Below are 27,301 nucleotides of genomic sequence, written 5' to 3' on the forward strand. Positions count from 1 at the left end.
TTGTCTATGAGACACCGTGGTAAACAATAGCTGGTAACTGTAGGCAACTTATGTATCTACGGGACAGCTACACGCAATCCCAAAACACCAGCGGTGTGAGCATTAAGATCCGTGAGCATACGCTTAAGATCTTTACTCAAGATTAAGATTTAAGTTATACTAAACTTCGCCGCGAATAAGGTGCTACATAAGCATCAGCGACGTAATAACCACGGTCCAGTGTTGGGAACGCTTGAGAATGGGATTACGATACCAGGGCGGTGAAATCATAGTATATGAATAAAATTTAAAAATATCGAGTAAAATATAAATGATTGAATTTATAGATATATTAATAATACATGCCAAGTAATTTTTTATATTGTTTACTTATATGAATAAATATTAATACAGCTCATTCTCCCTCCTGAGGTTAGATTTTCAAGGAGCAGCACTCAGGAGTGGCAAATTACCGCGGCGGCAAGCACGCGACACCTAAAAACTGCCCGTGAAAATACGTTGACAGCGGTAACAAAACACTGCCCGACAGAGGGCTGCTTGTCGAGCAGCGTTGTGGTCATGAATCGTTTCCCAAAATAAGAGGGGCACTCGTGTTCTAAAGTACGGAACCGGCAGAGCGGAGGGTGTATAAATGCATCTTGCTACGAATCACATTGCACGATCATTCATTAGTCGATCTTGGGCATATCCCTGCTACCAATGACACTTCGGTCCTGTACTATTGGAGGTAGTTACCCATCTCATAGACCACGCGATAGAAGCTGGCGAAGTGAAGACAGGAGAGAGAGAGAGAGAGAAATATTCGGGTTTCTCCACCTCTTTCACTCTGCATTTGATTGGCTGAGCAGAAACATATCAGCCAATCATGTGTAGAGCGAGACAGACAGGTTATAAGCGTTGGACCTCCAGTAGTATATGCTTCAAACTGCAGCTAATTCACAGTAGTCAAATCTCCCTAGAAAAACCCCACTGAGAGTGGTCTACAATGGACGCGTCAGCATCATAGACACAACACAAGTTTGCAAAGGCAAATGCACACATAAATAATAGTCCCGTGAGTGCGCCATGTAGACGCGTAGAGATCAACCATCTTGAGGTTATACGTTAGTAATCTTTCAACTGTGGTCTGAAATTCCATCGCGGTCCCGCCCCAAGTGTATCCTTATTTTGGAGTATTTAGTCCATTCATGAACCGAAACCGAAAACTTGAGACGATGATTATAAATTGTCGTTGTAGTAGTTACGTACAACATATCGTATCGTAGTAACTGGCAGTAATACCCAGAGTTATACCGTGGTGGCAGTGGTGCGGGGATTCATTCTACAGTTTAGTGTGGGTTTGTGTACTATAAATAAACCTAATAAAGGGAGCTCGGAATCTTTTAACAATTCTACGAAAGCAGAAATAAAACTGATCGTCTGCTAAGTAAGTAGTGAGTTGAAAAGGTGCGGTGATGGTCGTTGGAAGTTGAAAAATAAGACAAGAAAAAAAAAGTATTTGAAGATTGATGGAAGTGCAGCGTTTCAACGAAGATAAATTTGAGTGAAAGTACATGAGGCACCCTGCGGCGTTAATGTTTGGGCTAATCGGTGCAGTTTTTTGGCACACGTAGTAATTCTTCACTGATAGATTGAGAAAAGTTTCGCTTCTATGTATGCAACTCTCTAGATAGTGTAGCGGTAGGTACTGTAGCGATTGAAAACATCGTAACCTGTGTGTCCGCCATTTTGAAATTACGCACGTCGCTGCTGAAAATCGTGTGTGTTTTTAGTTGTTTTTTTCGATTGATAGTTACAAAATCACGGAGTTCACGATTGAGTCGAAGATTAACAACAAATGTTTAAATGGACGCATCGTCCATTATAACCCAAGTTTCGCGGGATGACGAACTAGGCCAGTTTAACAACGAGAAAGGTAAGAAACGAAACTCGCCTAGGTGTGTAGTAGGTATTGTTTTTAATCGCAATTTTCATTCGACACATCGAATTTACAACTCCAGATGCTTAATATAAAGAGGCCTTTTCAATCTTACACACGAATCACTATGCGTTTGATCTTGAAAATAGTTTAAAAAATTAAAATCACCTTTCGCATCGGATTGAACTTTACTTGTGAGGCAGGTATTGCATGTATACACACCTACCTTTTCAAATTCTTGAACAATTCTGACAAACTCACGGCTAATCTAATTCAACATTTGTTTGTTGCAAAGTAAAAATACAGTCATTTACAGTTCACCATTAGCAACATTTCATACAGATACTCCTTGTCTCAATTTTATTATACATATTTATCAAAACGCCCTTTAGTTACAAATATCTCCCTGTGCGAGATTCCGTTTTTCATTGTCAAATACTTTATTCAATTTAAATTTGTCCATTGTTACAAAACTTCGTCATTGATGTAAAGTTTTCATTATTTTTGAAAATGCTGCTTGCAATTTACATACCAGTCATCCTGTACATGTAAATAATGTTTTTATTTGCTGAAGAAAAATCACAATTCAGATTTGTCAATATATCAACGTATTTCATAACTTATTCATTTTTGCTGATTCTCATGAAAGTAAAAAATAAATCCCCAAAATATTATACCTTGTTTCATCGATCTGTCTGTATTTTACATCTGGTTTAGGAAAATATTTATCTAATACAAAATCGTAATTCCTCTGGCCTAAATACTTGCTGGTTGAGTGTAAACAAGAACTGCCTGAGGCAGATCTTGTTTTGTCCAATCTTGGCATAGGTAACTTACCAATACAATCTTATCACTTTGTAATTGATCAAAATATTCTTGTTTTCACTTGAAAAACAACAAACTTGAGCTCAAATTGGGTTATACGGTAATGCATTCAACAGTATGACTTTGTAATCATGTTACTTTGTACATATACCCAACAAAAACAAGAATACCACATTTATATTCACCTTATCACGTTAGTATGAAAAGACATTCAATTATTATTGTTATTATTCGTTGCCCGAACATATAATGACATTGAGCGTGCTCTTTTTCTTTTCTGTCATCCAAAGTGACAGATTAGTATTTATCAATTGTTATGTAATAGGTTCCACCTTAATAAATACATGTAAGCTCTAATTGTCGGGCAGATTACAGTATGTAGGTGCAACCTTAATACTAGCTTAGTTAATTCTATCAATTATACCACATAAATGAGGATATTCATATTTTTGAGATTTATAGATTATTAGTTAATTAATTCATCAAGATTTAGTTATCATGCACGAATATATATCTATACATAATTGCTACATAGATATGAACATGTTAATACTAGGTCAGAATCATTTCATTTGAGTAGAATTTCATAATTTTAACTGATTAATACAGTCAATCTTTGATTCTCATTTGCCCATTTCAGATTAAAAGTTGTTAACTAGCTGTTCAAGTAATTTTTTTGTTTTTTTTATTTTCTTTTAACTATCTGCAAATATTTATTCATGCTTATTTGATTTTATTGAGAAATAGGCAATTGGAAAGCTGCCTAGCTAACATGACATCAATTGATTGGCCATGGCTATTAGCAGTAAAGATTAGAAATGATAAGAATTGAGAAGAAACCAGTAATGGGTAATTACATTTACACTGTTTGTTATGGAATTAAAATTTAACTTGACAATAATATTTAAATTTCAGTTTGCAGGCAATTCTGTGGAGTCTGCGTTATGTTTTGTAATCATTTCCATGCCTAGTTGAATGTTTTGAATTCTATAATTTATACTTGATATTTCAATTGTCCTTACAGTTCAATTACCAAAAGAAAATGAAGTTGCCAGCGGGACAAGAAATGGAAAGAAGCCAAGGGGGCGAGGCTTTCTACGGTCGTTGCTCTGTTGCTTGGGACGAGGACGTGGCAGTAGTTCGAAAAGTTCGAAAGCCAGTTCTTTGCAGGGTGATGGAAGAGTTTCGCCATCCCTTGGTAGCGGCTCCCCTCGGTTTTTATTACCCCCAGTTCGCCACCAGGACATGCATAAAAAGTGCATGGTGATTGATTTGGACGAAACGTTAGTTCATAGTTCATTCAAGCCGATTAATAATGCTGATTTTGTCGTACCGGTCGAAATAGATGGTACAGTGCATCAGGTCTATGTACTAAAGAGGCCTTATGTCGATGAATTTTTACAAAGAATGGGCGAGCTCTACGAGTGTGTTTTATTCACTGCCAGCCTTGCCAAGGTGAGTTTTACCTCACAAACGTCATTTTATTTATTCTAATTTCACAATACAAATTAAGGACTTATTCGAGAGTTCGAGGGAATTTTCGGATTTTTCTCGGAATTTTTGTTATATCTGACGAGTTTAAAAAAAAATTTTATATTCTTAATATAATCCTTATTTAAATTCGAATTCAGGCTTGTCACGTAATTTAATTTCTAACGTGATGGTGCTACTGTAATGTGTCCGAGAAACACTTATAATTTCACAGCGTAACAGTACATTAAAATTAAATTAAAATTAATATAGATTATACATATGTATAAATTCCGTTGTGAAAACCTCATTACAAATGTCATAAAAACCCTGGAAATTGAAAAAAAACAACAGTCCGGAAACTCCTTGAATACTCAGGGATTTTTGAAATGAAGGATTCGTAGACACCCTGGTATAAGATAAAAATATTTAATGAATCTAGAAGGAACACTCAGGTGGTGAAACTATGAGTAGCAATTAAAATAATTTCACTAAGTGCATTGAATTAGTTTAAACAAATTCATTAAGATCTACATCGTTTTGATACTGAAACCTCGAGTAAAGTACACTTAAAATTTTGAAATTAAACCATTTTCTACTGTCAAGAATTTGCCATTTTTTATCTGATGATATTAGAATGATTGATTGTCATTTTTCCGTACCCAGACCCTTTGTATTGACGTGTTAAGATGGTTTATACGATCAGCAAAGATAAATTCAAGTTTATCAGCACTTGACAACCACAATCTACTTACTAGTAGCAAATATTTGTTTGTTTAATTTGGGGCAATAATTATACACTTTATTTATTCTAGTGATTCAATTGTTCAATGATAAATTTTTGGGTACCGTGAGCTGTGAATCACTGGATTAAACTTTATATTTTAGTTGACCAGTCGGATTATTGATTAAAGATTAATGTACAATTTCTAAATTATTATTGCTGTTAATCGTGTTTCACAGAAGTTAATCTATTATTTATAACACTATATGTAATGATAGGGATAATCTTCTTCCAAATAGAAACTAATGCATATTTATGATTTCATCAACATTCTAATCTGATATGAATTTTAAATGTCCTGATTTTTACTGTGAATTTTAAGTAGTGTTGTTTGACTGTTGCGACATGTATTGTTTCTATGTTAATCAGAGAAAGTCTACCAGATCTTTTCAACCAGTCAACAGTATTTAACTCTGCCTTATATTTTATTTAATTTTAGAGAGCAATAGCTAAAATGTTTACTTGCCCTTTAAATTTTGAAGCTTCAGATTCTTTCTTTATACTGTATATTTCTTCATAAGCAAGGCCAGCGTCTTGAAAATCATGAAATGCAACAGCTTCTTTGAGAGAAACCATATATGCTCTTTAATTGTTCATTGTATTACAGTAGTAGAGTACTACGAAGTTGAAAGAAATATTTAGCACTTGAAGTTAGGTTTTGCTTTAATTTTACCCTCTTTTCTTCTTGTTGGTACACTTAGAGCATTAATAGGACTGGTAGGACTCGTGATAGAATGATCAGTATCTATTGAAATAAGGGACAACAGATTGAAATTAACAGAATGACGCCAAGATGAAACTTCATGGTTTTAAAACAATTAATATAATTTATGCAAACATCTTACTGTTTAACTAGTTTTAAACAAAAATTGTCTCTGCATACATGCACTGATATCAATACTTTTATAGAGAGTTATTCTGAACAAAACCGAGCTGTGGAAAAAAATAGTACTATTCAATGGAATATGAATTCCATTCATTGTTACGTGTCACTTGTTCGTTAATTTATTTTTTTCTGACTAGCAGCTGCGAAATTTATAACCAATGTCTTATACAATGGTTTATAATTTAGGTACGAATTTATCACTGTTAATTTTCAACCAAACGTTGCAGTACGCTGACCCGGTAGCAGATCTATTGGACCGATGGGGCGTATTCAGGGCAAGATTGTTCAGAGAGTCGTGTGTCTTCCACAGAGGAAATTATGTTAAGGACCTCAACAAGTTGGGTCGAGATCTTCAGCAGATTATAATTGTTGACAATAGCCCTGCTAGTTACATTTTTCACCCAGACAATGCGGTAAGAATACACGTATTAATTTTGCATAAATTCAAACGAAATCTCAATTCTGTACTATATATTGTGAACTAACTGGTATAGAGAAGAACCAATAAAACTGTTCATTTCTTTCTCTTTTACTACATTCTCAATTATGTGTGATGATCTAAAATTGGGAAAAAAATATTTTCTGCAACTGCATATGAATATTTCTCGCTGTTAAATTTTACCGTGTGTAAAATTTTAATTACATGTGCATTCAAGTGTGTGACATGAAATTTTCTCGATTGATCTTGTCCTACATTGACCAAAATCATCGTTAATAGCTAATTTATAATTTCCTGCTTGGAAACACGTATCCTGGTATATTATTCAGATTGCCTATCTGTCAGCATAGGCAATACTTATTTCAACCAATCTCTAGAAGAAGTAAAAGCACTCTTGGCCCAAACTTATCTTCTGTCATCTGACGTACACATGAACACAATGCCTAGTGACCCAGAAACTTCGGGGAACCTGAGAAACCTCGAAATCCCAGGATATTTTCACTTCACAAGAAAATTTTACGGAATTTTTCAATAGTCTGACGATTCCAGATTTCGAAAGAATGCTTAATTATATGTAACTTGTACAATGCAAAAACAATTTGATATGAATTTTTGAATACAGACCGTTATTTAACGTGCATTCAAAGTCAACTAGGTGTTATTTCTATTTTTATTAGTGTTTGATCATTTTATTTACTGTAGATTGTGTTTGGTGTTATTTCTGTAAACTAGGAAAATTTGTCATCAAATGTTTATATTTTATTCTTTATTTTTAAAAAGAAACCATTTTTTGCTTTTCCGACTTTGTAACTAGTAAGATATTTCATATTCAAATATACTACGGACAGTGAGCACTAAATAGTATAATTGAGCATGGATTAAACTTGGGTGTTAGCAAGAGGGAGTAGATCTATTTCGCCACTGCAATGACTTAGAAATTCTTCTTTCAACCCCGGTGAAATGAAATTTTCGATTAGGAAAACCTGAAAACCGTAAAGAATAAGAGTCCACATCTTGCAAACATGGGGACCAAAATTTCGTCATTATAATTGATACATACCAAAAGACACTTATTTTTTAACGAGTTCAAGAGATGATCGTTGCTTGCTAATTAAATTTTACTGACATAGTTTTACATTTCAACTATGATTTTCCAATGCGAATTTGTATTTTATTCAGGTACCAGTGGCGTCGTGGTTCGACGATATGACAGACTCGGAACTGCTGGATCTAATACCTTTTTTTGAGAAGCTCACCAAGGTGGATAACATCTACACGGTACTTTGCAACAGTAATCATCCCTACAACCAGGCTCCATCGACGCGACAAAATAGTCCAAGCCCAGTTTCAAGTCCTCCTGTTGTCAACTCCTAGCAAAATCAGTCATCTGGCTTAGCAACCAGTAACAGCATCCCCCAGCACTCCGTAAGGAGGGCTCTTATCCGAGCCCTCTACATCGCTCACTTGTTGTGTTACGGACAGCCAACTGTGCCCAGCTAGGTTACAGGCAGACTAGTATACACTCAGTTTTGTTTACTAGTCCTGCGTAATGCAATTGAACATAAACGAAGCGAGCTTAGAACTCGGTGTAATGGTTCAATGTGCTTAACCAGCGTCTCTAGCTTTTTTTATCGACAGATAATGATCGCAAAGTATAAATATTACTTTGAGCATTAAGGAGTTTGCTCCTTTTTCTCATTGCCCCTGATTGTCAACTATAATACCTCTGTCTTGATTACGACCATCTACAACCAATAACCAACGTATTATTCTTTAATTCGACACTGGTTGTCTGCATTTCAATCCATTGGATGGGTCTAACACAAAAAGAAGAGTTTCAAAGTTTTAATCGATGTCTGAGAGGATTGAAATCAACTGCTTCAGCTGACAGAATAGCAGTCGAAGTTTAGAAGAAAGATGGAGTTATGCTTCAACGAATTTGATACTTGTTGCCACAATCCATGTCTAAAGCTTATCGAAAATCGGTACGTTTCTGTTAGGAGATCTACCTGTGCTGTTTATTATACGGGTTGTGACATTTTAAAATACCGGTAGAAAATAAATACATCATGAGATATTTTTGGACGTTGTAAAATGACGTGAAATGCATATGGTTTAAAATCAATACAGTTTGTATTCGATATCGGTTTTTCAAATTAAATTAAGTATGTGAAAATTTATAGGTAAAAGCTAATAACATGCGACCAAGTATCACCCTATAAGATAATACTGTGCTTTACCACAAGATTTTCCACCGTTGTCTGAAAAATTGTGCCGAATTTATCTCAACTTCTTTCTGTTTTCACTTTTTTGGATTAAAGAAATGCTCAATACAATTCCAATAAAATTTGAGTAGCTTGCTAAAACAGTCGTAGTCAAAAAGGGGATGGTGAAACAAGATTGATAGATTGCTTTCCTATCTCTTGCGAGGAGAATGAATCAGTTTGAACAGATTCTACGAACGTATAAAGATTTGCTAATAGAATACTACTTCAGAAAAGTTACAAATAACGTCGAGATGCAGATACTTGAAATTATAAATATTTTTTTTTTTTTACACAATCAATTTCGCATCTTACAATTAGAATAAAAACACTAATTACTGATTTCTCATGTGCAACTTCTTTCAATGATGTTTTATGTTTCTAACACTAAACTGATACCTGCCCACATATTTGATTCTTTGGATTTGCAGAATTTGATCGCAGTTCTTCCATTCTGCCATACATGACAATTACATACATCTATACAGTGAAATAATCTATAATAATCGTACAGTTTAATCTCAAATTTCACTGCTGTTAATACCTTGGTTCAATCAATTGCGATCGGTATTATTTAAATCAGTTATATATTGAGAACAGTATGTCTTGATCATGAGATGTAACCAAATTGGATATTGAATATCACATATGATAAGTACTGAACTGCTCACTGCAAGTTATTTATTAAATTTACTTGTGAGGGCATATTAGACGTGAATTTCATCTATAGAGTGTTGATTATGACTCCTTCATATAACTAGCAGTATGAAAATGCAAATCAAAACTTGATCGGTCGCCTGATCCTTTCGAAATAAATCTTTCTCGTCCAATCTCACCTATTCTGTCTTTAAAAAAGTGCGAACTACTGTATATTAAACAACCACTGCAAACAAGCAATTGTGGACATGTCTGTCTTTCCATTCATGAAGTCATTTAATTTTGATAAACCTATAAGATTTCTATACATTTTGAAATTATTTTTGACAAAAATATCTCTGTACTTTCATTTGAATGATGATAAATATTTGAATTCGGTGCCTAGTTTATGTTGGTGATGAAGTGTGAGAGACGAAAAAAATGAAAATAAGGATAAACAAAGAATGGATTATTGAGTTTCTTGAAGTCGTAGAATTCTCACAAAATTCTAGATTTCACACCTTGAATTTAAACCGTAAACATAATTTCTAACTATCTACATAATTATTTTCTCTTTTTTTTCCTAGCACATGTAATTTCCTAATTCAAACTGTAGCGCACGACTTTAGCCCATTATTCTCTTTAACGCGATCGATCTAGTAATATATTGGCCTCCCTGTTCAAAATATGCCAATTTTCCCCCTTGATCATTTTGATTTTGGTATCTATTCATAAATCTCCTATGACTACAAGCAATACATTTTTTCTATAGGGAAAAGCAGGCTATATAGTACCACTCTATACTCAATGATAGCGCAAGCAATGTATTTTCTATAAAGTGGTAAGATATAGCTTACTTTTCCCTAACTTCTATTTATTACTAAAATATGAAATTTGGGTAACTATCTCTCTATGTAATTTTCATTCATCGCGCCAGTGCTATTTACTAAAAACATGTGTATCCAAAAAAATTTCGCCTACAAAAATAGAGTATTACAATGATAGATGCGAAAAAATTGAAAGCGTCAAGGAAAAATGTGAGAAAGTCTACATAATATGACGATCTATGTTGCCTTTTAACAGATTGTGGGTGGATAAATTGCCGACATTTACTTATTTGATTGTGAATCAACAATAGTGGGCGATTTACATGACAACAATTGAGAGCTCTATTAAATAGTAACTATATTCTTACATTCATAAATAACACCGACTGCGTCTACACGTGTATGAAATTCAGTCTACGAAAGTGTTACTACTAAATTAGATTCATGCCATGGTGTACGCGTGAGAGAAGTATGACTGACTGAACTTATTCTGAAAATGTGAAAATGAAACTATTTTTTCATTATAATTTGTTCACAAAATCTAATTTAAAAGACTAAAAAAAGTATCAATTTGACTTACTTCATTCAGAGCTATGCTTATTGTGGTCTAAATTTCTATTTTATTTTCAACTTCACACAACTAATTACATGACACTTATATGTATGATATTTAATTTTAATAGTAAGCATTTAACGCAGTAAACGAAAACTCTGTTCAACAGGACAATTTGAAATCCGTCTGACTATATAAAGTACTGTGGAAAAGAATGTACAGCATTGATGGGTGGCAATAGTTTCCACATTAGGCTGCTGAGTATCAGTGGACTCAAATTTACATTTTTCGATGTCTCATCTGTGTGATCATTTAGTATGTAAATTATCAAATCGATTATAATTTTTAAATTTCATAAATCTAGAAATACTAATAGAATTTCCGTTTGGATCGTTGATTTTATTTCTATACAACTGATGTTTTGTTACATCAAAAACCAATATATTATATACTATATACTATATATATATCATATATATATATATATATATATATATATGAATAATATGCAATCTTTTGTTGCAATCATCAATTTATGAACATTTATTATTTATCCATTAACCATTCTTTTAATGTATTCTTTGGTTTTCACTCTTAATCATTATAGTCAAAGTGAAATTCCTTTGTCCTCGTATACATGAGCCATTTGCGCCTGATAGTGAAATTCATTTCGTAAATCACGATTGGTGCGATTGTTAAATGTACAAGCATTCTCCTTCATCCAGTAGAGCCTCATTATTGGCAACTTTGGTAGTGGTAGTGGTGAACAAACTGGTGTTAACTGTTCCGTCAGCTAGTGTCATGGGCACACAAGAGGGAAATGTGTGACACATGTGTGAGAGGCACGTCTTTCAATGGTTCTTCCTGAGCAGTTATCATTTATCAGGTTCTACTGTATTTCGTTTGATCTGCCAAAGGTCACACAGATAGATGAAAGTCCGGACATTTTTTGGCAAGATTTTCCAAGTTGGGTGCGTGGAGTTTTTAGTTTCACTTCAATAACCAATATTCGATAAAAACTGTCGATAAAAACTTGCTTAGAACTGCCGGTTGTGGGAGATTTAAGAAAACTTAAGAATTGATACATAATGTGAACAACAAGAGTATCTAAGCCGCTGACAGGTGGCTAGAACTGTGCAAATATTTGATCATGTATCGAAGTTGTGACTTGGCTATCCAGAACAGCAAAAACATTGGACGAAGTAAAAGATAGAGTAATAACAGCGCTATGGCGAGAAATTTCTACATTTGTTTAATCTACGTCAAAGTTATAGATATTCAATTTTCGTTTTCCCGCGCATATCATTCTCTCCCTTCAGGGTATACTAATCAGATATTATTACTTTATACTGTATCGATATATGATAAATAATAATTATACCAATAAATTGAAATCTGAAAGATGTAAAGATTACGTAAAAATAAGTGACAAAAAATAATTATTTAGTTGGAAGGACATCCTTTCAGGTAAAATTAATAATCAATATATCATTCGTATTACATATACGATTTTATTCGCAATCAGAACTAATTGCCTATAAATTTTCAAATCATCATTCAACCCGATAAACTTGATTCTTAATATCAGGTATAATATTATTGGCAACAATCTTTACAACCCACAGATTTCTGAAATACGATTTATTAACCATCGTATACGTACACCTTATACCAACAAGGCAAAAGAAAAACTTATTAACTTACTAATTAATGATTACTATATTATTACGTTAGAAGTCTTTATTCTCAGCATAGTGCTGTGTACAGATTATATTATATTATATTGTATTATTATCTCGATTAACTATATATTATTCTAATTTTAATTCTATATATCAAGTAATTAATTATAGGCGTATATTTGTTTAGTGGATTATTGTCGGCGTTGCTCAAGAGTATGAAAAACATAAGACCGAAAAGAGGAAACAGTTTTACAAAAATTTACTGCAGTAACTGATGAGTTTTCTATTTTAAACGCAAAGTTTTCCATTTAATGCTGTAAATACTGTATTATAGTATCATAATGATAAAAAAAAAATTTAAATGCCAACGACTTGAATAATCGCTGAGCTCAGTTTAAACAGGATTGAGAATAATCGAAAAATGATATTTCACATGGTCCCAAGAATTTAAAATAATTCAGGGCTTTTCATAATCAACATATTGTGATAAAAATACCTGAACGAAAAATTCAATTCCCTTATATTCCTGAGTAGCTTTTATTTCATGACATTTGGTGAAGCGGACTCCAGCAGGCCTTTTGAGGTGACTGCGTGCCTGGTGCTAACTCCGGTAGGTTGGCCCCTGCGGTACATGTTGGGGTCCAGGTTCACGGAATACTAACGGAATACTAACGGAATTTATTTATAAACATAATAGTAATCATGTTTATAAATAATAATTGACATGTCTCATGTAGTGTGGGTTTCCATGGACAGTAATGTATAATATGTAACTTTCTTAACTTACCTGTTTGTACCAAACATGGAATAAGGGCAGAAGTCGAATCATGCTAGATGTTTTTATCCTTTCTTAACTTGTAAATAATGAAAGTTTTTTTCCAAGCTACTGTTACGTAATACCCAATCTGAGAAGGTTTTGAAGATGTTATAATGTTTTGAGTTTTGTAAAAAGGCCTTCTATATTCTTTTCATTTCAAGTGAAACTATTTTTCCGACTTGCGCCCCATTCGATCCATCTTATGAATTGATGGTTCTGTCACAGTATTGGATTTTCTGTTTTGTTTCTTTTTTCTCGTATTATTTTCATACTCTTGGCTAAGATTACGCGTTGTTTGTCTTGTGCTCCCTAATATTTACACTATCGAAGACATTGACTTATGAATTTTAATTGAATTTTAATCTTTTTTTTTTTTCTCCCCGAGTTGAAACTTAATACTGAGAAGTAAAAAGGTATCTACACTTTTGGTTACTGATAATTGTTGCGTATACATTTTCTGATGCCGAAATTCTAGAAGAATGATACCCTAACATTAGTATTATTATTTCTATCATTATTATTGTTGTTCAAATGCCCAAATGCCTGTAAAAGAAAATACTTATAATTTTGCTGTTCTCAAAACCAATATGGGCAAATCTTAAAATGCGAAATAGAGTATAATCTGTAAATGGACAAGACTCCAGTCAATGCATTCTTCATTCAGCAGGGGATGATGTCAGACAAAACGCTGAAACCGTAATGTTTTTTATGTGACAAATGGTTTGTCTGTGAACTGTAGAACGTAGATCACATTGTTCTATCATAAATCTGTGACGTAAACCTTTTATGTAACAATACCATAAAATGAGAAACTTTTTATTTATCCATAACAAAAGTCGACGTTTCGTGAATATGACGTAAATCAAAAAAGAAAAAGTAAAGGTATCAGGCAATTAACAGAGCAGCCATTATTGATACAACTTTTACTTTTCGACTTGTTTTTCACACATAGGTTTGAATGGTTTAGTAAATTCCAATACTATGTTATTACCTATCTCTGTAATTTGCATTTGGGCCTTCACTGTTAAGAGTAACTGGAAAGATTGCTTTTCATAAGGACATTTCATTACCGTCAACTGAGTAAATTATTTGCTTATAAGCGTTTAACGTATTAGGTGTTTTTTTAAAACACTGCTTCTTAAAATAACGTTTCCGTCACATTGCATACTTTAAGTGCATATGCAGTACTTCAGAAAGTTTTGTCTTTTTATGCCAACAATTTATGGCATGAGTGAGGTATAGATATGTGATATTAATTATATCTAAACGTCACCCATCAGTCGTTGATTTAAGAATGCTTTTCAATGGTTTTTGATATCTGTTGTAGTATGCGCAGCGGCAAGTCTAAAAATCTTTCTTTGGTAGTATAAATGTTAAAGTAGATGGGGAAAGCTGGTGCTTCCACAGTAATTTATTCTCGTTTTACGTGAACAGTGGTAGGATTAAGCTTTTTGCTCAATCTGATTGTGTGGCTTGTTTATATATCGAAATGAAAAGAAATACGGGGAAGAACGAAAGGGAGATAGAAAGAAAAAAATTGAGTGGAAATATAAAATCTAATAAGTGCAATAGTTGTTGATAATTTTAGAATGATTGCTTTTAAATATATTTACAAGGATTTAATACATGTTACATGTATTGAGTAAATTCAACAAGATACAATGTGTAGGTGTAATACCCGATAGCTGAATGACGATGCAAGCGAGTCATCCCTTTTTATATGCGACATAAGATTTATAGAAAATGAAACCATGAAATAAAAAAAAAGTTATAAAGCCATGGACTATAAGGATTTGAGATGATATATTGTACAAAATTTTGTCATAAAATGTTTTTTAACGAAACAAGAGAGTTGGACATATACATATATAGACAAAGTAACAAATTGCCTTGATTTGTAAATAATCCTAAATAATTCTTTCTAAGAATTTATCATTAAAGACTTAGTGCGCTACTCGGATCGCAAGAGTTTACTGTTTCTAGAATACTTTTTAATAAAAGTAAAATGAACCGGAAAGCAGAAATGAATCTTCACTACGATGATCAATTTTTTATATACATTAGTGTTGCAACAGAAGAAAAGCTCGTGGTACGAGTAGCAATAGAAAAAAATATGTAATCTTTCCCACCCCTCCAATATGTCCGGTTTGCTCTGTGATTCTGTGTTTAATAAAAATATATATATTTGATAATCTTGAAGTTATATATTTTCATTCAAGTATTTTATACAAGAGGTGTCCAATGCTTCTAAAAAGCTTTTCTGTGTCAAATTTGCCCTTCAAGTAAACTGATTCATTTAAAATTTCGATATACAAGAAAATATAGCATAAAAACGCGGGTTTTTGAAATTCAATGATGATATAAATCAGAAGCATAAATATGTATACACTTGATTGTAGTTTGAGATCAGTTTTTTTTCTCTCATAATAGAATTTTTTTCTCTCTGGTAACATACCTCACTGCCAATCAGGGCTCCAAATAAAGGCTGGTTATTACATCTTCCAGGTGAAATTTACATTCTAGCTAAGTGTTTTAAATATTCTGAAAGTTTACCTGGAAGGTAACTTTTTCCTGAGAGATGCAATAACCAGGCCCAAGATACTTAACTATAAGGCGAAATTTAGTTAGGGATCGAACAACTGTATATTAATATGTTAATAATTGTCCAAGTAATCAATTATAGATTTATAATCTAGTGAAATCTAATTAGACATTCCGCTTCTGCAAAAGGATCTAGAATTTTCAAATCTTCATTTTCTGCAGTCAACCTATTTTTGATTCTCAGTATTGCAGAGAAAATGAACCGTATAATACATGTTACGGATTTCACAAAATCTTCTGTATCAAGAAAGAATCTTCAATGTTTAATTCATTCATTACCACATTGATATACAAATGTGGAAACCAAAACTTTATCTTGGAGTATATAGATATTCAATAATGTGATTAAGGGGATAGAAATGATTACGCACAAAATATCCAACAACAACAGAGATTTTTACTAACAATAATAACACAAAATCATAAATACTAGTCTCTGTATCAAGATACGTAGTACTTATGATTTTTTTCAAGGAATGTTATTTTTTCACAGCATAATTATGGTGTGGTACTCTCGATGCGCTATTTGCGTATAATTCAGTCACTATTAGTATGCTTGAATGGTGTAGGTATACATACGGAATTTTCACACTCACTGGTAACATGCTTGAATGGTACGCAACTACCATATAAATCATGCGAACACATGTTATTGTATGTACTGTCACCAAAAATGTTCTTGTAAAAATTTGAGACTTTCTGTAGATAGAATGCCGCATACCATGAAAAAAAAAAAAAAATTTCAGGTTACTGTACAACAGTAACAAGTATGATGCGGTAATAAACACACAGATTAAGACGGTGTTGATTGTCATATTTCAACGCATATGGAAATTACTATAAACCAAGTTTTTCTTGCAACTAATGATGACAAACTATATACTTATCCATAGACTCTGATTTCTCATACTTCAGGTACATGCTTATGCAATCTGCAAGTAAAATTGCTTGTCTTTGGGAATTGAAAGATTATTATTATACTGTATGAATCCCGATATGCTTAGTTCGGTACACTCTATACAATTTTTAATTGATTTCTGATACTTGGACACATTGATAAGAATGTAAGCAAGGATCTGGTTTAAATATAAAGAACATGCAGACAAGTAGTATTGGCTCGATCCAGTTCATAATTCTCTTCATTAAAGAGCATCCAGAGCAATGGTGTATCACAGAATTGTTATTGCATAGTTTTTAATAAATTGTTATTGATATTTCATATAGATTATTTACTTATCAAACAATCATTCATGGACTTATCATATACTCAGAGCTGTATTAACGTCTGGTTATTTTAAAAATTGCATTGCCTTGCAATAACATCAAAATAATGGTAAATACCATTTTAGCGTGTACTCCAATGACTGAAGAGCAATTAATTATATTTCAATGTTATAATTAGACCCTTTCGTCAGGCTCCACTTTCTTCATACTATGTAATAATTTTACAGATTCACCAGGCTGAGGATGTTACAAATTTATTATCCTGAAGAGTTCACAGGTATCAAATTTGATATCTAATTACAGAAATCGCAACTGAAGTTGGATTGTGTGAGCAGAGAATCCAAAAATTTCGTAAAAATGAGCAACCGGTGTTATTTAAACTGTTCCGTTGAAATTGGTCTGCATATTACATAAATAAAATAAATTAATAAAAATTCTATTTTCTATACAATATCATTGTGCTTGTGGGTTGGGAATTTTTAGTAGGGCTATATTAGAAATTATTTGATCATACAATTTTCTGGACTCACTTCAATTACTAAACACTACAATATTCCATAATAATAATAATAATAGTATGTTAAGTATATATATCAATTGCTTTCTTGCACGTGACATGTATAATGCATTCATTAGTTTGGTAAAGAATGATGAGGTCATTCAAAAAAAAAAGGTAAGTTATTAACTTGACATCTAGGCGATAAGTACATATTACTATGACGCCAGTATATATTTAATTCAAGTTTAATAACCTCATGCACAATAGAAAGTTATATACTATCAGTTATGCTCATTTTTTAAATTTTTATTAGACTCCTAGAAACGTATTTCAACTCGCTGTACGAATATTATCTATAGTGAAACTGCGTACCCCAAGTATTTATTTCTCTTCTTGTCAATAATACAGACTATCAAAATTCAAGATACCAGTTAATTCAAGATTCATTGGAAATTGATGCTAAAGTTCAGAGTTCATCCACTCTATGATGATTTATTGAAACTATCGAGGTATTATTCATTGCCCTTAAATCATTAATTCATTGCTTTCTATTACTGTAGATACATCAGCTATGTAGAGTTGAAAATTTCAACAAAAATTTGCTTCATAGCAATTATATATTTATGAGAACATTGAATTTTAAATAATTTACTACTATTTATATTTTTATAAAAATCCGTAAACAGCCGGAACAGTGTGTGTACATTAGCGGTTACGCACGCCCTGAGAATCGAAAACCTGTCTAAAGAAAAATTCAACAAGTTTCTGTATTATTTCAGAGTTATTTTCTCCACTATTCCATCTGGCATTAAGATAAAAATCTATATAGCAGATTCTGAGTTGTTATAGATGTATCGAATTGCAATTTGGAGCAGATATCATAGTTACTGTCACGATTTATAGCCATGAGCTAACAAAAAATTTCACACTACCACTTTACGGATACAAAATTTTTGCTTATTTGATCCTGCTGATTATATTTATAGGTGCATAGGAAGAAGTGCGCGTATTAGTACAGGTATATGTAAAGTTAAGTAAATGCTACTTAATACTGAACAGAATATATCAATAAACATTATCGCTGGTGCAATTTTGCACATGCGTCCACTTGGTAATTTGCTACTAAAAATAATCGAAAGAAAGGGATTGTTTTTATAATTATGAGTTGATCCATTTTTTAATGTTACTAAAAGAGTTTAAGTAGGCAAGTGGATTTTGAGCTACAGGAATTATACGCAGTCATCAATAATTATATTGGACGTCCCACGAGGTCTTGACTAAGATAGGAAATCATGTGTCAGATCTGTTCCAAAGTTATTTCAACCAATCCCGTTTGGGATATGATGAAATATGTATGTTGTTTTGGAAGCGCCATGCATATTTGAAATTCAAAGAATAGGCACTTTCGAAGTAATGAATTCTGTCATATCTCCAATAGGATTGGTTGGAAAAATTAAAAAACAATTAGAGGTTTGTTTTGTGACAAGTGTTTCCACATGCAAAATCTTTGAGTGGATCTGAAACATTATCTTCCAATCTTGATTGAAACCTCGTGAAATGCTCCATACATAATGTGTCAACTTATGATGAGTGTTTCAAGATATTCTATTTTACACGAAAACGAAATTTTAGTATGATTGAAGGTTTGATTATTAACATTATTACTATTATTTAAATATAATTTATTGTTATGCGAATCAATTAACTAAGATCTTAAAATTTAAGGATGAATTGATTTCAATTGTCAATACTTTCTGTACATAAATAATTCTCTTCATCCTAATTTTTCAATGATTTTTCTCGATACTGCAGCATTGATTTTAGTTTGTAATGCGATATAATGAGCAATAATCATCAACGTGCATTAATGAGGAAGTAAGATCGGGAAGACGCATCGCACTAAAGTGTTCTTTTTATCTTTTTCTTCTATTCTAAAATCGAAGAAATCTGAAACCTTTTTTATGATATGTCAATTCTTTCCTTGCATTTCATTACATATCTATTTACAAGTTATAATGGACCCTAAACATTAATCAAAGCTTTATTGGAGAATATCACGACTTGGTATCACATCGAATGCAAATAAATAAAATATATATACATGTGTTTATGCTTATGTGTCTGTACGTGTGTACATATATATATAGGTGTGTACATATATATATAGGTATGTTATTCTGCCTTCAGAGCTGAGCCTTAGCACCGTTATTTGTGCAATAGGCTCATGATTAATTTTATTTATAATATTTTTATTACGTGCTTTCTAGCATTCAATTACTCATACTCATTTTTTCTTGAAGAATTTGGTAGTAGCAAGCCTGCAAAAGTATATGCATATGTGATATACAGAAATCACGTGTATGTAGAGATTATAAAATTTAAATCCGCTATTCTATCTTTAAACCGGTATACAAATAAATAAATAGTTGAACTCTCACCTTCAGTGTAGTGAACATGATCCCGAGTTCGCCGTTTTGTAAGTAAGGCTCCATAAAGTCTTCGATGAAGTTGATTTCACTGCCAAGTTGTAAAACACGAGCTCGTACAACAACAAAATGAAAAACTGGAAATAATTCATCCATTGTCCATAGGTACGTGGAACCTAGCTGTCTTTGAACAACCTGAAAGTACATAATTGTTCGTTAGTTATTACTAACAATAAAAATAATAATAATCACAATATTACCAAATATTTAGATCTTTGAAAATAACAGATTTTCTTACTTGAGTCATCTGTTCGAATGTGTTTCTAATGACAAGTAACTTCTCAAGTGGAGAAAAAGTTGTTTTCAGTTGTTGCAAGGTTTCAACAGCATCACCAAATAATTGCTCTGCATCATTAGGCAGTGGATGTTCACCAATATGATTAGTAGTAGCACTCTTCCAAAATTTCCTATTGTCACCGATTTATATGAAATACTTCAATATCATAGATTACTGTTATCATTAAAACGACTTCATCGGAGAAACGTAAAAGTTATCATTATGACTTTATCGACTTACGGGTCTATGCCGAGAAACGCCATTAAGGTGATATCTGGTTGTTTGTTCCACTTCATTAATCTTTTCCAATAAGCATCATCTTCTTTTTTGTTATGCAATGCATATAATACAAAAAGCGCCGAATGTACACGAGGTAAAAGTATTGGGTGAAGAATTGCAGCAGCACTTACAACTTTGCTATGGAATAAAATATTCAAAGTAGATAATTAACTCGTGAAGTACTTCACGTTACATGAATAAAAGAACATGCTCTAAAGTTGAACATACCCCTCCATTTGTTTTGTGCTTTTAAATATTGCTAAATTATTCATTCAGTTATTCTCACCTTTCCTCGCTGTCTTCTGTTTCTAGTATAAGCTCTTGACCTCCGGGTGGTAGAGCTGGAAATAATAAAGTAACCACATGGTAGATCCTCGAGGTGATGCTGTGTAACTCAGCAACTGCATGACTTAGCAATAAAGGATGTACTCTAACGCCTCCGTAAGTAGCTGTGTATGCTGCTGCTACTTCAGTCAATAGTGTACCAAGAGGATGATGTAAACTTTCAAATGCTTTTATTAAATAATCATGCACTTCATCGTACGTTTTCAGATTCAGACTATCCCATCCAAATTGCGGTATTTTTTCCAACTGATTGATATTACTGCGGTCTTTCTGCCTGCAAGTACTGCTACTACTGTTCAAATCTCTCGCTATATCCTTTCTTCGTTGTATAGTATCTTGATGTGAATTTGTTATAACAACTGCGACATTCTGCCAAACTCTTTGAGTTTCTCCAATTTTATTGGCTGTAGAGTTATTCTTAGAGCCTGGTTCAGAAACCCCAAGTTGTTGGTAACATTGCCTAAATATTGCTTTCCACTTTTGATCTGGTGGTACACACAGTTTGCCAAAAGATCTGAAATTCCGGTTACAAGTTCGAATATAATCGTACACAAGCAGCGGCAAGGAAAATGTATGAAAACAGTTTTTGGCAAGTAGTAACAAGTAAGGGAACTACTACATACGTTGGTTTAGCATTTACATGGGAGCTGCAATTGGCGACATTCATGTGCAACGTAGCTGTGATTTTTACACCTTCGTTCCAGGCACCATTCATGTTGCCTTCTATTTTATCACCGCTACTAAAAGTCAGTGTGCCTTTGCCACTGAAAACACCAGCAGATCTAAATTCTCCTTCGTAATGAGTGCCATCTTCAAATATCATCACACCGTGACCCTGAAAATGTTACACAATTTAATGATTATTGTTTTGAATTTTATTTAAAGAAGAATGAATTTAATATTATCATTACTAACTGTCAAAATATCTTGCATAAATACTCCTTCATAATAAATCCCATCCAATGTCACGATTAAGCCACATCCATGCTTCATATTGTTATTCCATAACCCTAGGTACTTCTCACCTGGAATAAGATAGGTGTATTATTAAACTAAATATGCAATCTGTGTGTAAACTAAAAAGACTTACAATGTAAATTGTCCAAACATTTTTAGGCAATCACTCTTACCAGTTGTGATATCATCCATAACCCCGTATCCTTGTTTTAAACCAGCGACCCATTCACCGATGTATATAGATGCAACAGATGCCATGAAATGGCCTTCTTTTTTTATACCGTGTCCATGCGGTAAGCTATCCTTGAAGTGTCCCTCATAAATATCTCCATTAATATATCTGTAAAATAGATGAACAATATTTTGTAAACTGCAAGTTTAATTGGAAGCTTGAACATTGTTTGAATGTGGAAATCATTTGAATCATTTTCTCTCTACATGTTAGTCAAACAAACATACTTCATTGTACCATAACCATTTTGTTGGCCGTCTTTCCATTGTCCTTCATATATTCCTTGTGTAGGTATTTCCATTTTCCCAGTACCATGCATAATTCCTCGATGAAAGTGTCCTACATACATCCGTCCATCACTCCACTCTAACTTTCCAGTTCCATGGGGTTTGCCATTCAACCAACGACCTGGGTGAAGTACCAGTTCGAAAAATAATCATAAGGTATTTTATATTGCCATACTTAATATTTAAAGTTCCCACAATTTATTCAGCTATGAACGCATTTCTTTTAAATTATTGAAAACTTATATTGTTTAAATTCAGAATACTTGGAAACGGACCGGTATACTTGGCATCTTTGTAAAGACTGTGCTTTGTAAATGAAAATGAGCTTGATCGGACTAAGGGTGGAACATGTCCCACCACTCGTAGAAGGCTGCGTTTTATTGCAGTTTGTAAAGCTTGTAGCCATTCTGTACGTTCGGCAGGTGTTGGCGTATACAATACTAGACTATCTTCTGGTGTTGTTACAGATAGTGCATTCTGAAATACCATCAAAATAATTGTTATTAATAATAGTGAAAATCATACAATTACTTTTATTTTTTTAAATTTTAAGACGGGAAAGCAGTTAGCAATATAACGAGTTTATAGGATTTGAGTAAAATGTGCACATGAATCTGATCACTTGCAATTTCAGTTTGAAGGGAAATGAAGTATTGAAGAAATTACTAACTACTGTCTGATTATTCACAGAAATTTGCATACCCACCGATATCAATCCTTTTCTCGTCAACTTTCTCCATGCAACATGCTTCTCCCAACAGAACAAAAAAAAAAGTGTATCATGTCAATCCATACCAGAAACATGCAATAACTATGCAACTTCGATGAGACCTTCAGAACATTTCAATATAATGAAGAAAAATATGAGAATATAGTGCCATGAAAAAGTTGCAACAAAATCGTCTGTCATCATGAGAACACCTACAAAGGATCTGTGATCCAATTTGGAATTATGATAATTGTGTTATAATTGAATCTGTATCAAGTTTGAAGAATTTTGAAATCCTTTTATATATTAACCTTGAAATTAATTTTATAGTTGTTATAAAACTTCTATTACCAGAGCCATTGTGGACTCATCTTAATTTGGATAATCGAAGTACTTGGATAATGCAACCTAATTAATAAAAGACGTTTTTCAGTTACGAAGAACATTAATGCACTTGCACGTCAAGATATCCTTGGATAATTTAGACTACTAGTTAACATAGCTTGGATAACACAGGTGTATACCACTCTGAAACTAGTTCGAATAAGCACAAACTAAAAGGTAATCAAGGCTCTACTGTAAATCATTTGGATGAAGAATACCGATTTTCTACTTCATTCTCTACCTGGACTGCATCTGTATCCTGTAGAGGTTCCACCCATAGTGTAGGCAACGGATGAACAGTGTGTGATGTTCCATTAACATGGATCAATATATCGGTCAACAGTACGAACCAGTGGGTAGAAAATCTTCCGCAGTTTAATACAGATATTGGATGAGTTCTGGATTCTCTGATTAATCTTCTATCTGGGGATCTCAACAGTTCAACCAATTTACCCGAGCTCTCCCAAAACTGTTTGGTAGTCTCAGCTTCTTTTAGCCGCCTTTCTTGCTCATCACAGATTTGCTCCCATTTACCGAGTGCTTCTTGGAGCCTTTCTATTCCTAGTTTAGGCCCGTTGATCCTTATTAGGCTGTGTACCATTGCTTTATACCTGTTCATGATATATAAAGCTGATATTGCTTTCTTTAAAATTTTGAGACAAATAATAATAAAATAAAATGTTATTAATACTAACAGTTTACGAGATAAAGAACAATCTAACTATTGTGTAATAGCTTAAATACCTATTTGCAATATACCTGTTCAGTCTGTTTAAAGGATGTTGTAAAGCTAATGCTATTATTGCTTCATTGTTAGCTTTTTTCGATTTACTTCCTTTAACTTTGTCCATGAATAAACTAATCAAAGTTTGTGGTACGTCAATTATTCTGGCTATGTGTGTAAAACCACCCAAAGATACAACGTCACATATTGCATTTAGATAATGTTTGTAAACTGTTATGTACTCTTCGATGCTTGCAACTACTACAACCTCATACGCTTCCCCATTATGGTCATAATAGTCCCACAAACTGAGAACATTCAAAGATGTAAAACTAATCAACTCCGTGTAGCACTGACACAATGTTTCATACACATTGGATTCCTGAGTTGCACCCCCTTTCTTTTGAAATGGTTTTATTAAATTTTGATAAACCATTAGCATTTCTTCCAGAAATATCTGCTCATTCGTAAGGTCTGATGAGATATCACAAGCCGGCTGATTTATCATAGTGCAACAACTATATGATCCTGAACTTAAGATTTGCTTTGCACTGTACCCCACAGCATCTGGGATTTTTATTTGTATAATTTCTCCTGTTCTTTCAAGGCTGTAAATATTTAATTAAAAGTCAATGTCAGATTAGAGATGTAATTTGATAGTTAGGGGAGCAAAGGATTCAAGTGAACGTTCATAGTATCAGGTAAATAACATTACATTCAGAGATGTTGTAATCGAGAGATCTGAAACAACTAGTGAAATATAATGAAAAATTGGTACTGATAAGAAACATGAATCAGAATAATATACTTTGACAAACCTATATTTTCCCATCAATTGTAATCCTGTGGATGTCATAATTAAAGTATGATTTTCTCCGGCAGCCATATCTCTAACTCTCTCGGGTTGGGATGAACTTGGACCACAACTAAACAATCTGGGAGAGCTCTGATCTGTCGGTGACTGGGGTGTGACTTGGAATGAATTATTCCTCCCCCAAGCATAGGCTCTTCCATCAAGCGTCAGAGCAAGCACATGGTAACTGCCACATACAATTTTTTTAATCCCTAAATTATGAAACTTTTCAACCAAAATTGGTCTTGGCCTCTTAGTGGTGTCCCCAGTTCCAAGTTGTCCATATTGAATGTCGCCCCAAGTCCAAAGTTCGGTAGAAAGCAAGCTATTGCCAGCACGGACCAGTGTATTTATTCTTTCATTCAATCCCTGTTCGGATAGTTCACGGTCCGAAGTACCAGCACTTGATGACCATGGAAACTCTTCGCAGCGAAGACTGTTTGCCAAACTAGTAGCTGTTGGCTTGGTATCTCCCGTGACACCATCTTCCAAACCATCCTGACCACTATCTTGCGCCTCATTGTTGTCTGAACTGCCGCTCATGTGTCTGGATAACGTGACGACTTTGTCACCAACGGTTTTTACTCCTTCATAAACAAGACTTGCCATATTTGACACGTTTTGTTTTATTATTCTAGTTGGCCTGTCAGCGCATTCGGCTAACAGTTCCTCACCAGCATTTCCGTACGAAGAAACCCAAGATAATTGCCTGGTTAAGAACTGCCTGGCAGCTTCTGTGTTTATAAAAATCACATTCTTCTTCTCTTCTCGTTGTAGTTCGATGGGCAAACCATCAGAGAAATTGTCACCATTTGTCAGAGTTTTTGAAAGGTCATCAAATCGCTTTTCGTCATCAAGTAGCAAAGCATTGTCATGATCTTTGCTAGCTGTTGAAGGGGCGCTGGTGGAATTTGTAGAGCGATCTTCACTTGATTGTCTCACGTGAAGTCCCAATGGACAAGTGTCCGTTGACGGCTGACTAACTGGACTTAACATTACGTCACTGACACAGTGGGGACAAGAACTGACAAAGACTTCTTCCTCCAAGTCATTTTCACTATCAGTGTCATCTTTCATTGTCCTTATAATTTTTCTGACAAGCGCGACATTGAAATTTGCTCCACATGCTACACTGGATACGATCCGACCATCAAAAAACGTTACCTTTTTAGGCTCAGAAGTCTTAATGTCAATCTGTGGCTGGTCTCCATTGGCCCAGAGTTGTCCATTTTCGGCAATGAATAACATTGCATTATCGCTGGCTGCAAGCGATTTTACTTTGACAGATTCATTATCAGCTTTGTAGCCATGACTACAAGATTTAGGCTCTTCTCTCAGGGTGATGGTTTCAACATGCGTCATATCACTTGGATCTATTCTAAGGACCTGTCCAGCATCATTGACAATAAACAAATAGTCAGAGTTAGTAGCGATGTCCATAGCGTAGAACTGAACTCTTTTAAACGTCAGTAGTGGACAGGTTTCAGATTCTAGATGTGTGGCAACAACTCCATGGTAGAGATTATTTGTGGTAGTAGAAACGAATACATGATCCTTCACAGTTACCAATCTGCATATCAGACCACTGGGCTGATCACCGAAAGTATATAATATCTTCTCAGGACCTCTCCACAAATACATATACCTCTCCATTGTTGTGTTAGCACTTTGCTGGACTATGGTTAACCTCCAAAGTGACGTAATATTGGGTTAATATCTCCGTATTTATTTTTGTCATGATAATGTCCACCATTTTTCGTTCTCCTTAGTAATCTGACGTTTGCCAGGACTTGATTTACTCCGTATCATCATTTGAGATACGACCTTTCACTACGGATAAACACATTCGACGGTGATGTTGAATTACTGTGTTGAAGAGGAGGGGAGTGATTGTGACAGGGAATTTTAAGACACGCCTACTTTTCTTCTTTTGTGACCTTTTCAATAAAATCCCGGTGGAAGGATAAGATAATTCTCCGGAATTCGATAATTTTATCTACGCAGATTGCAGGGTCAATGGTATAGGCTTGTTTTAACCCGACAGCAGCCTCTCACGCAGAGTCTGACATGAGCTTGGCCAACCAAAAAATTCAAAATAGCTCAAGGTATTTTTCTGCGGAGCTTGAATTTCGTTTACGTGAAGTTCGGAAAACGATAAAAATATTCACAAGAGCTAATGACAATCCACGGGTTATAGTTCAAAATTATGAAGAAAAGATGATTTTGCAATGCTAGCTTATAAATTTTGCAAAGCCCTTCACATACAGGCAAATTTATCACACTGATACGAAAAATATTTGACTGCCTGGAATGTTGCACCAATATGCTTTTTCTTCTGGAAAT

The 27,301-nt window shown here is 33.8% G+C and overlaps 2 protein-coding genes across 6 annotated transcripts; one reads left to right on the forward strand and one right to left on the reverse strand.

Annotated features, from left to right (window-relative positions):
- Positions 1 to 940: 940 nt before the first annotated feature.
- LOC107221252 (carboxy-terminal domain RNA polymerase II polypeptide A small phosphatase 1) lies at positions 941 to 15,293 on the forward strand. The gene is made up of 4 exons (XM_015660173.2): positions 941 to 1,915; positions 3,768 to 4,198; positions 6,111 to 6,296; positions 7,502 to 15,293. The coding sequence occupies exons 1-4, from the start codon at positions 1,846 to 1,848 to the stop codon at positions 7,694 to 7,696; spliced, it is 882 nt and encodes a 293-aa protein (XP_015515659.1). The 5' UTR covers positions 941 to 1,845; the 3' UTR covers positions 7,697 to 15,293.
- On the reverse strand, positions 14,566 to 26,920 carry LOC107221246 (alsin). 5 transcript variants are annotated; one of them, XM_046732287.1, is made up of 14 exons: positions 24,924 to 26,920; positions 24,141 to 24,713; positions 23,623 to 23,992; positions 22,995 to 23,036; positions 22,564 to 22,765; positions 22,229 to 22,409; positions 21,943 to 22,109; positions 21,728 to 21,837; positions 21,436 to 21,647; positions 20,754 to 21,326; positions 20,429 to 20,605; positions 20,150 to 20,318; positions 19,864 to 20,046; positions 14,566 to 16,423 (listed from the first exon to the last, which is right to left on the reverse strand). In XM_046732287.1, exons 1-14 carry the CDS (start codon positions 26,609 to 26,611, stop codon positions 16,367 to 16,369), a joined length of 4,704 nt encoding a protein of 1,567 aa, XP_046588243.1. In that variant the 5' UTR covers positions 26,612 to 26,920; the 3' UTR covers positions 14,566 to 16,366. The 5 variants fall into 5 exon arrangements, with proteins under 5 accessions (XP_046588243.1, XP_015515651.1, XP_046588244.1 ...); XM_015660165.2 differs by having other exon boundaries at positions 14,566 to 19,743; positions 24,924 to 26,918; XM_046732288.1 differs by lacking the exon at positions 22,995 to 23,036 and having other exon boundaries at positions 24,924 to 26,919.
- Positions 26,921 to 27,301: the final 381 nt, after the last annotated feature.

The sequence above is a fragment of the Neodiprion lecontei genome, chromosome 2 (genome assembly GCF_021901455.1).
Source record: "Neodiprion lecontei isolate iyNeoLeco1 chromosome 2, iyNeoLeco1.1, whole genome shotgun sequence".
In the NCBI taxonomy this organism is placed as follows: domain Eukaryota; kingdom Metazoa; phylum Arthropoda; class Insecta; order Hymenoptera; family Diprionidae; genus Neodiprion; species Neodiprion lecontei.